The 12907-nt window shown below is 36.1% G+C and overlaps 2 protein-coding genes across 3 annotated transcripts; one reads left to right on the top strand and one right to left on the bottom strand.

Moving 5' to 3' along the window:
• Nucleotides 1-119: 119 nt before the first annotated feature.
• Nucleotides 120-4502, top strand: LOC119997343 (chaperone protein dnaJ 10-like). Of its 2 annotated transcripts, XM_038844284.1 has the most exons (11): nucleotides 134-249; nucleotides 351-482; nucleotides 571-630; nucleotides 1321-1403; nucleotides 1829-1982; nucleotides 2545-2674; nucleotides 3064-3222; nucleotides 3333-3511; nucleotides 3741-3821; nucleotides 3938-4081; nucleotides 4242-4502. In XM_038844284.1, the coding sequence occupies exons 2-11, from the start codon at nucleotides 396-398 to the stop codon at nucleotides 4329-4331; spliced, it is 1167 nt and encodes a 388-aa protein (XP_038700212.1). In that variant the 5' UTR covers nucleotides 134-249; nucleotides 351-395; the 3' UTR covers nucleotides 4332-4502. The 2 variants fall into 2 exon arrangements, with proteins under 2 accessions (XP_038700211.1, XP_038700212.1); XM_038844283.1 differs by having other exon boundaries at nucleotides 120-482.
• A 260-nt stretch (nucleotides 4503-4762) lies between these two features.
• Nucleotides 4763-9064, bottom strand: LOC119997344 (F-box protein SKP2A-like). The gene is made up of 5 exons (XM_038844285.1): nucleotides 8909-9064; nucleotides 8297-8600; nucleotides 6324-6672; nucleotides 6104-6245; nucleotides 4763-5233 (listed from the first exon to the last, which is right to left on the bottom strand). Exons 2-5 carry the CDS (start codon nucleotides 8575-8577, stop codon nucleotides 4863-4865), a joined length of 1143 nt encoding a protein of 380 aa, XP_038700213.1. The 5' UTR covers nucleotides 8578-8600; nucleotides 8909-9064; the 3' UTR covers nucleotides 4763-4862.
• Between the last annotated feature and the right edge of the window lie 3843 nt (nucleotides 9065-12907).

The following is a 12907-nucleotide window of genomic DNA, read 5'->3' as shown; positions in this document are numbered from 1 at the left end:
CACAGTCCAGCCCATGGATACGGTTTATTAGATAAGAGCCACATGGATCGTACCCCACGAGAGGCCCAACCCAAGGCGGCAGACAGCTCTGCTTAGTTGAACAGGTGAAACACAAACACACGATAAAATCATAAAAAGCAACATATGACGGTTAAAATACTGTTTTGCGCCCGCGAAAAAGCGGTTTCAGGTATTTGTTTAATGGGTGGGAAGAACTGGAAAGGGTGCAGAGGCTCGTGGGGCTCAAATGTGGTCACTTCACTCACTCTCTATCTCCCTCTCCTACACACATACACGCTCTTTTTCTTCTTTTCGTGCTCTCTTTTTTAATCATTTGTTCACATTTGAAGGCTTGAGACTCTTCTTGGAGAAGCTCAAGTCTTGCAAATCCGAGTATGGTGAAGGAGACAGAATATTATGATGTACTTGGTGTCAGTCCATCGGCAACCGAGGAGGAGATTCGAAAGGCGTATTATCTGAAGGTTTGAATTGGGTTTTTGAAGGCATAATTGTGATGATTAATCCTTGATCCTTGCTTTTCTAGTGGAGGTGATGCTTTTATTTGTACAGGCAAGGAAAGTTCATCCAGATAAAAATCCAGATGACCCTCATGCTGCTGAAAGATTTCAGGTAAGCTTACAGCTACTAAAGCCGAATTTACATTTCGTTTCTTTTCTGGCCTATATACTATGCACAGAATATGTTTGTTATTTGGTTTGCCTGAAAACTGAAGTTCTCCGGTCTCTAATGCAGACATACTAATTACCTTAATATTTTTAGCAATTCATATTTTCAAAGAAGAATATGAGAGGGAATTTTGAAGATTGTTTCTGAATGCTAGTTCTCTGGTGTAAGCTTAAAAAATTTAAGTCGAAGATACCAAAAAGAGAAGAGATCGGAGCAAAAAGATGTGAATGGAAATGATAAAAAGGGATGTCAATAATATGGGATTAGTGCAGAGTGTAGCTTTAGAATAGAACAAATGGTAATGGAGTGAATTTTTCTCATGGATTCATGTAGCCACCTCAAATTGTTTGGGATAAGGTTTCACGATGATTATTTTCTCGCACTAGTGCCTCAATAAATTGCTGTTATTGGCAGAGAGTTTGATCTTATTTTAGATCTTCTGCGCCTTAATTTTTGGTGAAAAGGTAAACAGAATTTTGGAGTATATCACGTGCTCATCCATGAAATGTTCTACAAAATTTTGAGTATTTTTTTTTTGTAAAAATGCAATTGAAACATATATATGCCTTTTGGACTTCTATTTCATGTTATTGGAGTAGGAGTTGGAAATAGCTAACCCTTAATTTTCTGCAGGTCTTAGGTGAAGCATATCAAGTTTTGAGTGATCCTGTGCAAAGGGACGCATATGATCAAAATGGAAAACATTGCATATCTAGGTAAGAGTTCTGCATTTTCTTATGCTAAAAAAGGTAAACAACTTCAGTGTACAAGACTCTCATTGGGGCTAGGTCAGGGACATATACAATGTATGTAAGCTTTACCTGCACATAATATGTGGAGAGATTGTTTTCAGGAATTGAACCTGTGACCTCTAGGTTGCACCCTGCAACTCTGTATTTTCTTATGCTTTTCTAAAATTTACTTTGGCTACTTTGATTTGTTCTACCTTTTCTTAAGTTGAATAGACATGAGCCTTTGCAGCACCGTGGTTTAGTTTTCTAGCCATAATTTTGTTTCTATCAAGTTAGCAAGATTTCTTATAGTTTCTTAAGAACCAATCCTACAAATTGGATTATGGTTTCTGTATCGTGCTCTTTGGTTTAAAAATAGTACGATACTATCAGAATTTTCCGTCTGTCAGGGAAACCATGTTGGACCCCATGGCCGTTTTTGCCCTCCTATTTGGAAGTGAATTGTTTGAGGATTACATTGGACATTTATCCGTGGCATCAATGGCTTCTTCTGAATTAGCTAGTGAAAGTGACAATCCTGAGAAGCTACATGATAAACTGAAGGTAAGTGTGTTCCGAAATTAGTTCTTTCACAACTTTTACTTTTTGGAATCTGGCAATCAATTTAGGACTTTTCACAAAGGTGCCTGAAAAAATATCAATGTGCAGTGGTGATTATTCTTTTCTTTATGTTTTATGGGGTTAGGCAGTTTGCCTCATTTGATACTTCTTCCACCACACTATCACTGGAGAATTTGATAAATACATGAAACCATACTCTTTATTTGTCGAATGTGTACAATACCTGCATATAACACTTACCGCGCTCCTTAATATTTGTCTGAATTCACCGTTAAAAAAAATTCCTCAGCCTTAGAATTCTGTAGCAGTCATATCTTTTTAGTAGTTGACTGACCTGTGCCTCGGAAGCATGTAGTTTCTGTAACTTGATTGTGCACGGACATACACTAGCATATCAATTGAAACTTAAAAGGAAAAATTCTTTGTACTGAGGGTTTTGCATTCCTAAACTATCACCCTTGTAAAACAACCATTGAGATTTAAGTGTTTTAGCTTCATTTTTTCATATCATTGACTTTATGCAATGGTTGATTGTTTAATGAAGGCTGTCCAAAAAGAAAGACAAGAAAAGCTGTCAAGGTTGCTCAAAGATTTTCTTAATCAGTATGTCCAAGGTGACAAAGATGGATTTGTACGACGTGCTGAATCTGAAGCCAGACGGCTTTCTGGGGCAGGTTGATTAAGTGTCCTACTCCCTTAAATGTTTATGGCTTCTCTTTTATTCGTCTTCCTACCCTAAAGCGCATATACCAAACAATGTGACAGTAAGGGATACATGCTGTGCCTAAATGTTGCGATTTTCATGCTCTCAAGTAAATTGTATTCAAGTACTAGAAAAAGTTTACTCAAGAATTTAAATTTTCTGGTGGGGAAAAATCTTGTGAGAGTATAACACTCGATGTCATGGAGAATAGATAATTTGGAAGTCTATATTTGGTATCTCATGAGTGATGAACTTATTGGTGGTAACTGTTTGTTCTTTACTAATTGTTATGTCATTTCTGTTGCTCTCTGTACTTGATAATTGCATGATTCACTTCTATCCATCATACTAAAAATACAGCTTTTGGGGCTGATATGTTGCACACAATTGGCTATATATACTCAAGACAAGCAGCCCAAGAGCTTGGAAAAAAGGCTCTGTATTTGGGAGTACCATTTGCAGCTGAGTGGGTTAGAAATAAGGGCCATTTCTGGAAATCACAGATTTCTGCAGCAAAAGGTGTGTTAGTGTCAGTCAACTCATCACTTTTTTTTTTTTTCATTTTAACTTTTTAGTTGAGCAATAATAACTTATGGTTCGTTAATATGTTTGAGAAAATATATATCCAGGTGCTTTCAAGTTGTTGCAACTTCAGGAAGGCGCGCGCCAGCAATTCAAAATGGATGGCAATGGTAATGGAAATGACATTGAATCACATTTGCGTTTAAACAAAGACGCGTTGATGAGCTCATTATGGAGATTGAATGTTGTGGACATTGAATTAACTCTTGTACATGTATGCCAGATGGTAAGTCTCAGTTTCTCATTTATAATTTGTTGTTACAGATAGAATTCTATTTTTCAGTTTTCATGATGGATCACAACTCTTGTGATTGGAATTGAATTTGATCATCATGTCAGGCTGCATATCAACTTTTCTTCATTGATGCTTTGATTTTATTTTATTTTATTTAGGTTTTTGTGTTAGCAAGAGTGATTGCTCTCATGAATTTGAACTCTTTTTTTTTTTTTTTCAGGTGTTAAGGGAAAATAATGTTAAGAAAGAGGAACTTAAAGCTCGTGCTTTGTCTCTGAAACTTTTGGGGAAGATTTTCATGGTGCGATATTTACTGGAATGTAGTGGATGATCTCATGTTCATGATTGTTACAAACTTCCGCTGTTCTTATGTCCTGATGATGCTGAATATAGAAATATGACATGATTATGTCTCAGGAGGAAAAGCAAGCCAGAAGTGGGGGGACATCAAAAGGAAAAGCTGCTGCAGATATAGATGACGATGATGGAAGCAGTTCTGACAGCAGTAGTGAAGAGTCGTCGCCGAGAATGCTTTCATATCGAACACCTTTTCTCACTCAGGCATGTTACAAAACCTCATGCACTCTTATGAAAGTTTTCTGTGTTCAATGCTTTGAAATTTGATCTGGTGACGAGAGTTCGTCTTGATCTATTTCTCAGATGAAGATATTGCTCAATTGATTGGTACATCACAATTGTTCCCTATTTCTTGGTTTTGCAGGGAATAGGAAGACTCTTCAGATGCCTCTGCAATCCAGCATTTGACGTGGATGACGACGAAATTGTGTACAAAAGCAAAACAGGACACTAGGAGGTTTGTGTTTTCATAAGCATTGTTGATCATAAACATATAGAAAAGCATTCTGTTTAATCAAGGACTTTGTGTAACAAGACTGGTGCAAGCCATGAATTAATGTTCTATGGGGTCTGATCTCGCGCTGGACGTGGAAAAAGTTGGCTCTAGCAAGTTCTGTCGAATTCTCATCTCTATTAATAAGAGAGATTGGCAAATTCCTGAATTCTTATAAATGCAGATACGACCAGAGACATTGTCATATAATCATCCTATTGCATTCCTAAGAGTCAGAAGACCAATCCATCCTCACTGTAATCCGTGCGGTATACGTGCACTTATGACATGAACAAAATACTTGACCAGAGATGACATGAGAAGATGTTTATACATTTCTGGAACCACAATATTCAACAGCAAAAGCTAAAGTCACAGGAGGCATATCTACGTACCACACAAGAAGAAAAAGTCCGGCAACTTCAAATATACTTTTATTCAGTTATCACCATGAACACATGTACACAAGGCATAATCTTTCCATCCTAGCACTCAATGAGCAGGATGCGAAATCATGTTGTAGGTGCGATGTGCTTGGACAGCGCATGCACAATGCACTGATGTCAAATTCAAACAACCACTCATGACGAGGGAATTCCTCCTGGCGCAGGTGTGAAGTGCAGGATTTGAATCACATACTGCCTGAACAGCAGGCGGTGTGAGTGATGTGCATTGACTGATGTTTAGGCTCCTTAATCCTTCCTCGTCATATTTCCTCTTCATGGATTCCCACATCGATTCCTTGTTCTTGACTCGACTTTGAACCAACGAATACATTGCTCTGTCAGTGATGTTACGACAGTAATACAGCCCAAGTGATCTCAGATGGGGACATCTGTTTGCCAAAGCAATCACACTATCATCTGCAACAAATAGAAATTCTCAGTGTCAATCTTACCACGGTTTGAAATTGGAAAAAGAAAGACAAAAATGTTTTCTGCCATTAAATGCCTCAGCTAACACCATGTAAAGTGCTACTCAATACTGCTGCATCTTTCCAGAGAAAACTGCAATTTCAATTATGCGTCCATCTATAGTCAATCTCTATTTTCAAAACCCAAAAGGCATGATGGTACGTTTAATAAGGATTATGCATGAAATCATACATATGAATTAGGCCCTTACTCATAATAGGTTACTAGCATATAAATGATTGATTATTGTGTACAACGAATTTCCATACTTCCGATATAAACTTATTTCACGAGACAACTGAACTGAAAGGAACAAGGTAAAATCCACACAAGTTCATACTGAAATGTTTTTCAACCTCTTCATCTAAAGCATGAACAAGTCGAAAACTAAACTAAAATTCTATTGATCACCAATATCCGGAGCAATATGATGCACCATCCTTCTGAGTAATGGAACAAAGAATGAAGACATCACAGATGGGAAGAGAATTGAAGCTTGGACATCATATCTAAGTGCATAATATGAACTAATTTTTTGTAAAGCAACCATATTATAAACTAACGAATTCAAAAAACCAACAATTCCAATTTAGTTTAGAAGCAGCTCAAGTTAAGTGGATGTTGGGTTAACAATTATCTCTAACGGATAGAAGGAACCACGGGTACAAGGAAACAAATTAAGATATCATAACAGGACAGCTCAAGTTCTCTACACCAGAACCACCGGAATCCTCTCGTCATTTGGAAGTAGTGATGAAATATGACATTTGTTGAAATTTTCAAAAACAGAAAATTGAAATATGATGGATGCAAAATTACCAGTTATAAGGACGCAGCTGCACAAGTCGAGGGACCTGAGATTGGGACATCCATATGCTAAACTCATCACCCCTATATCAGTCACATTCTCACACCACCCCAGATTCAAATACTGTAATTGACAGCAGTTACGTCCAATAGCCTGCAAAGGATTCACATGGTTTTATAAATACTTAACCTCTTAAGAGCATATAAAATTCAAGTTGCGACTCATTTATACCTGCAATGCTTTGTTGGATGCAGCTTTTACACATCCGCAGAGATTTAAGACTTTCAAATTCCGGCAAAATGCAAACAAATACTCAAGTGCATCATCACTGAATGAAGTGCACCCACTGATATTGAGTTTAGTGAGATTAGGACAAATATGAGCCAAGGCATACAGGGAGCGATCACTAAGCCTCAAGCTTCTGCTGAGGTCAAGATCCTCCAGATCATGGCAGCTATTTGCAATTACTTCAACAGCATTATCCTCGAGTTGCGGTTTATCTTGACGCAGAAGCAGAGTTCGCAATTTCGTGAATTTTGGAGCAAGCGATAAAACCAAGTCGTTCATGTTGTTCTTGCACCTGGGAAGAGTTGATGCCACATAATGATCAGTACATACCACATATGTAGCTTTTTTATAAGACAAAGCAGAAAGCAACTTTAAATCTTACATGGATTAAAAAGCAATCCCCACTATACTTATTGGGTTAATCAAACTTATGCCATCATAAATCCAAGTCAATGTTACTTTGCCCCTGCTAGTTCACATTCCGATTATTCACATCCTCAGAGTACACAACTTGTAGAAAGTTATGAGATGATTTATATTCAACTCTCATTTTTACATTAAAGCATAAATATGTTGTATTTGCTATTGCCCCATGATAACAGGAAAGTAGTCAAAGGGCATACTGCGGATCAGCTAATTAAATAGCATTAAAGCTTAAACTGTTTGAATTTGTTAGCATTTACGAAGAAGATAACAAGATGATCGCACAAATCATGCATTAGCTAATCAAATAGAAGTCCAATGGGCTCATGCACAGGATTTCTAAGTCAGTCAAAGACTCACAAAAAGCAGCAATATTAGGGTAACAAAACCTTAATCGTGGTCAAGAAAGAAAGACGAGTTTTTTAAACCAACTTATACCACCACATACATCTTCAATGATATAGAGTTATATGGGGTGATATTTGTTATCTCACTTTAAGGGTGATATAAGTCGAAGACAGCAATTTGCACCTTGGTCAAGTAGAATCAAAATATAACAACTAGTGGCATACTCAAATAACCTGCAAAGCTTTCTAAGGCCATTTCTAATAGCTACACTACCATGTGTTTTTTAACTACTTACCCAAAAAAAAGTGTTTTTTAACGTCCCGGAACAACTACAATTGAGAAAAAAATATTAATTTCCTATAAAGAAAGAGTACTAGTCATCAACAGGTGATCTTGCTGCTTAAATCAGCAAAGTCATACAAATTTCTCAGCACTATATCTTAATTCAGGCATCCTTTGGTTTTCAAATCCGAAAAGCATTCACTGTTTTGTAAGGCAAGTTTCAACCAGAACTGGTCAAAGGAATTCTATTCATGAGAACAATATCAAAGCCATCAGCAAGGATATTGCAAAGGAAAAGACAATTAATCAGGACATGCATCAGATCAGTAGAACCAAACTTCTGATACATCACATTATGCATATCAGTATGGCCACTGTAATTACTAACAAATTTCTGAAACTTAAAGGAGTGGGGAGACTGAATAGAATATACAAATTGAAGAACATACAAAATCTCAGCATTAATATCTAACTCAATTTATTTCCACACTGAAATAAGCATTTACGTGGCATGATTAATTTGGATACTGCTGGAATCCTGCATAAGAGAATTGTTAGATGATATCCGACTATGGTTTTCCTCAGCCACAAGTGAATAGGGTACTATAAAAGGCACCTTCCAGAATCATAAACAATTTGCAGGCATAAGGTTAGATATATTGTAAAAACCAGATATAAACACACATCATGTGTTCATTAAAATGCCTCGTCTACCATGTTTATCACAGTAAGGAGAAGAGACTTTAAGAAGAAATAGAGAGACCAAAAATGTTAAAGCAAAAAAAAAAGTATCAATGGAACCAATAAATCACACAAAGAGAATAAGATGTAAACATGAAGAGGGGTCAAAGAAAACAACAAACCATGAAAGGGAGAGCTGTGTGAGGCCTAAGCACATGGCATCCCTCCACCCACAACAAACCCCTGAAACCATAATCACTGTCCGATCGTCAACAAGCGAAACAATCCTCAACAAAAGCTCCATAGGAATGTCTTTCCACTCAGTGATTACAACACCCTCCATCTTCACTCCCCTATCACTAGCACGATCAACACCAAGACTCATCAGACTCTCAAAGCTCATTTTCAAGTCCTCAGCCCTCAATCTGGCGGCACCCTCCATTTCAGTCTTCTCCCAGAACATTCAACAATCTACCCTCCTCTAAGCTGCATAAAAGTTGAAACATTAGTTTGGTTACTGCCTCAAGCAAGCTCAAATTAAACAATAAAACCACAAAACACTTCCCATAACCACCAAAAAGAGACAAAATCAAGTATGATGAAAAAAAAATAAATGAATTACAAGTTCAGCAAATTAGATCAATGTTCCCTATCGCAAGAAAATAACCAATTCCGATTATTATCTCAAAACAGGAACTGCTAAAAAAATCCTAAAAACCCCATCGTCAATTAAACGATCGAAAAGGAAACAAGCGATCAAAAACGACAAAGAAGAACTGGGCTTGTGATGGTACCTCGAATGGAATGATAAATTTTGGGTCTTTGATTTCCTGTTGAAGGAGGAGACGAGGGGGTCACAGGCTCTGTATTCTTTTAAGACAAAAACCATATAGAGAGAGAAAAGAGAGGGAGAAACGTACGGGAGATGAAGAATACTTAGCGACGCGTGCGATGCCACGTGTCAAAAGAGTGGTTGATGCGATACGTTAAAAAGCGTAGGTCCCACGTGAACCAGAAGAGGAGAGGAGAGCAGAAGAAAAGAAAAGGCTGGAAAAAAACAAAGAATAAAAAGAAAAAAGAAAAAAAAATTCATTGAAATTAAAGATAGAAAATGAGAGAGAGTTGTAGAATATTCCATTTTTTGTATAGAACCGAAACCGCCGCACTTGAAAAAAAAAAAGCAGCCAAACAGAGGAAAATGGGCCCTCCAATACTTGGCGATATGACGTCCGTCTTAGCATTTGCCCTTTTTATCACGAATTAAAATAAAAAAGCAAAAAAAAATAATTAAAATAATTATTTTATATTATTTGCTTTTGATATGACTTGACGTCTTTTGTCTGGAACGAGGTGTTAAATGTGAGGAGTAATTCAATAGTCTTGGGAAGTAAGTTGGAATTGTAATACTCCTAGTAGTAGAGAGGATAAGTATGACTACTACACCTTATCAGGTCAGGTCAGGTCAGGTCAGGTCAGCCCCATAAGAATAATCTATCCTGTTCCTTGTTTTTTCTTTTCTTCTTTTTTGTAGGCAAGTTTGTTTCAAAATCAATCATTTTCTTTTGCAGATCTCTCGAGAATTTCAATTTTCCAAAATATTAGTAGTTTTGAACTGATGGTACCAAAATAGTCTTCTGTTGAGTCTTGACATGTGGCACGTAAAACCATGCTCTAAGGAAGAAAGAACCAAGGACACCAATTGAGTAGAAGACATTTGAAGAATTGACATAAGACTCATATAGGTCCACAGTATCCTATGATGACCAAACACCATTATGTAAATTAAGGGTGCAAAATAAGATAGGATAAGATTCACCTTTACGTAAATTCGTATAAGGGAGAAGAGATATACTCACATAAACTCATCTAATTCATATAAAAATGAAACCTACTACATGTAGACGATTCCTAACTTTGCTCTTATTTGCTACTAGAGATAGCTCCGAACACGGAGAGGTCACCAACGCACCCTTGAGGGCCCTTAGCTTATTTGTTTTTCTATGCATGTCATATTCCTTGACAACACCAAGGATAACATGTGACGTTAGTCCAAGGATGATATTTGACGTTAGTCTTACCACTTGATGTGTCATCAAAACCGAAGATAGTCTTGAACGTCATATTGAACAATACCTAATACAATTTTTAGCGTCATGATGAATCAACTTTTGCATACGGTGAATCCTATGTAATTTCTTTTTCTTTTTTGTAAGTCATGCTTTTAACATTGTTATTGATAAGCACTTTTTTTTTTTTATTGAGAGCCTCCTCAACGCTTCTCTTCATTACCACAATGAATATTCCTCTCAAATCTCAAGTACAAACTAGAGTTGTAATTAAGGAATAGGATACTTTGCCTAGTCTTTCGTTTAGGGTTTCTTTGTATTGATATTTTAGAGAGTTAAATGAAAAGTGAGAGATAACTTCGCCTTACTTGAATTACGGGAGGGAGAGTTAAGTGGGGGTGAAGGAGAGGGGAAGTTCCCCTTAACTCTCGAACTCAACATTTTGTTACCCCTCAATTTGGGGGTTTGTGAGGTGAGGTAAAAATTTGTGTAGTATTTCTTAATTAATCATTCAATTAGATTATATCTCTTACCTCTCAATCATTAATTCCCATTTACTCTATCATCTATCAAAGTAAGGGTGAGCCGAGGTAGTTTATCTCCCATAACTTTCTCTTACATAACTCTTCCTCCATTAACTCTACTCTACCCTTCATTTTTTAATCCAAGGAAACCGTTATGGAAGTGTACTACTATTTCATTTTGTTTTTCACTCCTGCCCATTGCAAGGAATGTTGCATGTGCATAATTAGTTGTCATCTTGAAGAAAGACAAATTCTTGGGAATATATTTGGGCATGTTTTAATCCTAACGCCTTCTATTAACTAATGTTATGATGGCTTTGGTGTCATTTGACCAGCGGAACCTAGCTTTTCAGAAATAAGAGATTTACTTTTTAAATAATTTCTATGATTGGTTGGTGGAACCCTTAGAATTTATAATTTTATGAAAATTCAAAATGAGGAATTCTCCTTTCCTCTAAAAAAGAGAAGAATCCTCCTTAAAAAAATTCTAATTTTTCTTAATTAAATACATATAATGTCTTTTTGAAATACACATAATTTTGATAATCTCCTACAATTATGTATTTTAAATATGTCATTTTTTATTTTTTTTGCTTGTTCTTTTGTTTTTAATTTGAATATTCAAATTTTAAATCTATCATACAATGTGAAATAATTGTAATTTTTACTATAGCCAATCATGTTCGAGAAAGCCAATGATGTCAGGAAAATAGTATGACAGTGTGATCCAAATATTGGTAAGGACATCCTATTTTCATTTTCGTTTCCAAATCCGTGAACCAAACGATTCCTTAATGTATTTTGATCTCTATATATATATGTGTACTTTTTTTTCTCTATTTCAATAACTACATTTCATACTAATTATAAAAAAACATCATTGCATCTCTCTACTTCTTAAGGTCTTAACTAAACAATAAACATGGAAGGAAAAATTGGGGAGAAAAGTGTAATCAAAGGCCTCCACGATATATTTAAAAGAAGAAGAAGCCCTACATGATTAAGCATCACTAACTTTTAACACATATAATTGCATTAGAAAATTAGCATGAATGGTGCTGGTGGGTCCTAACTCCTATCTCATCTTAGGTTAAAGGGACTCTCATTGTTCATGAATTCTGCCCCGAATTTCGTCTTGGTACGTCTTCCTATGTATATATACATATATACGAAAATAGAGATGGAATGATTGATTGAATCAGTGGCCCTTTTTTTTTTGTTTCATGAATAAAGGATTTAAAAACCGTATATGTTTTTTTTAAAAAAAAATTTAGATATTTATATATTTGAGCAACCAAAGCACGTACTTTCTTTAATAGGTTAGGTGATTATGATAAGTAGCCGGTAGCAACTTTAATTATAGCTAGGCCTGTCGTTTATAAACTTTTCATTTCACACACACACACACACACATATATATATGTGTGTGTGTGTGTTTTTTTATATACATTGCATATAATATGATTATATCATTATCAGCAACCTTTTGATTCATACGAAACTTGTTGACAATGCAATGCATGCATCCAAACAGAATGTGTAATTTTCATACAGAACAAATTCGAGCTCTTGCTCCAACGAAAGATAAGGGATAACCCAATAGATGATATAATATAATAACATTCTCACCATAACTTTGTTCTTTGTTGGAGTTACACTTACAAACTCGTCCAAAGAGCAATAGTTCAAACCGAACATTCCATAACGGATGAGTACTCTCATGGTCACGGACATGGAGATTTATCAGGTCCGACTATTAAGGAAACAAAAAAAACAAAATCCATTTTCAAAGTTGGTTGCTTCGAATGCTGAAAGAACTGACAGTTGTTTTAGCCGATGTGTGTAGAGAGCGCAACTGTTGAAAGACAGCTAGTCCATGCCCATATATGTTAACCAAGTCACAAAGAAGCTAGCTAAGCAGTTGACAAAGACGCTTATTTATTGGTTGCTTATGCGTGAATGCTTCAAATTCTTACAAAATCTCATCCATTCATTCTGATGATATACGTACTCAAGCCAGTCTCTATATGTTGGGTCTAATTTAAGCTACTCTCAACATGTTTGCTTGAGTGTCACGGTGCTAACCTGTTGACATTTTCCAAACTGATATTCCTTCACCATAAACAGCTCAAAGGACAGACAAAAAGGAGGCATATAATCATAAGCAAATTTCCAAATTCATATTCTTTTCTTTGCCAATTCA

Source organism: Tripterygium wilfordii, chromosome 4 (assembly GCF_013401445.1).
Source record: "Tripterygium wilfordii isolate XIE 37 chromosome 4, ASM1340144v1, whole genome shotgun sequence".
Taxonomy (NCBI): domain Eukaryota; kingdom Viridiplantae; phylum Streptophyta; class Magnoliopsida; order Celastrales; family Celastraceae; genus Tripterygium; species Tripterygium wilfordii.
The sequence above is the reverse complement of the archived record's forward strand: the minus strand, read 5'-3'. Positions and strand labels throughout refer to the sequence as shown.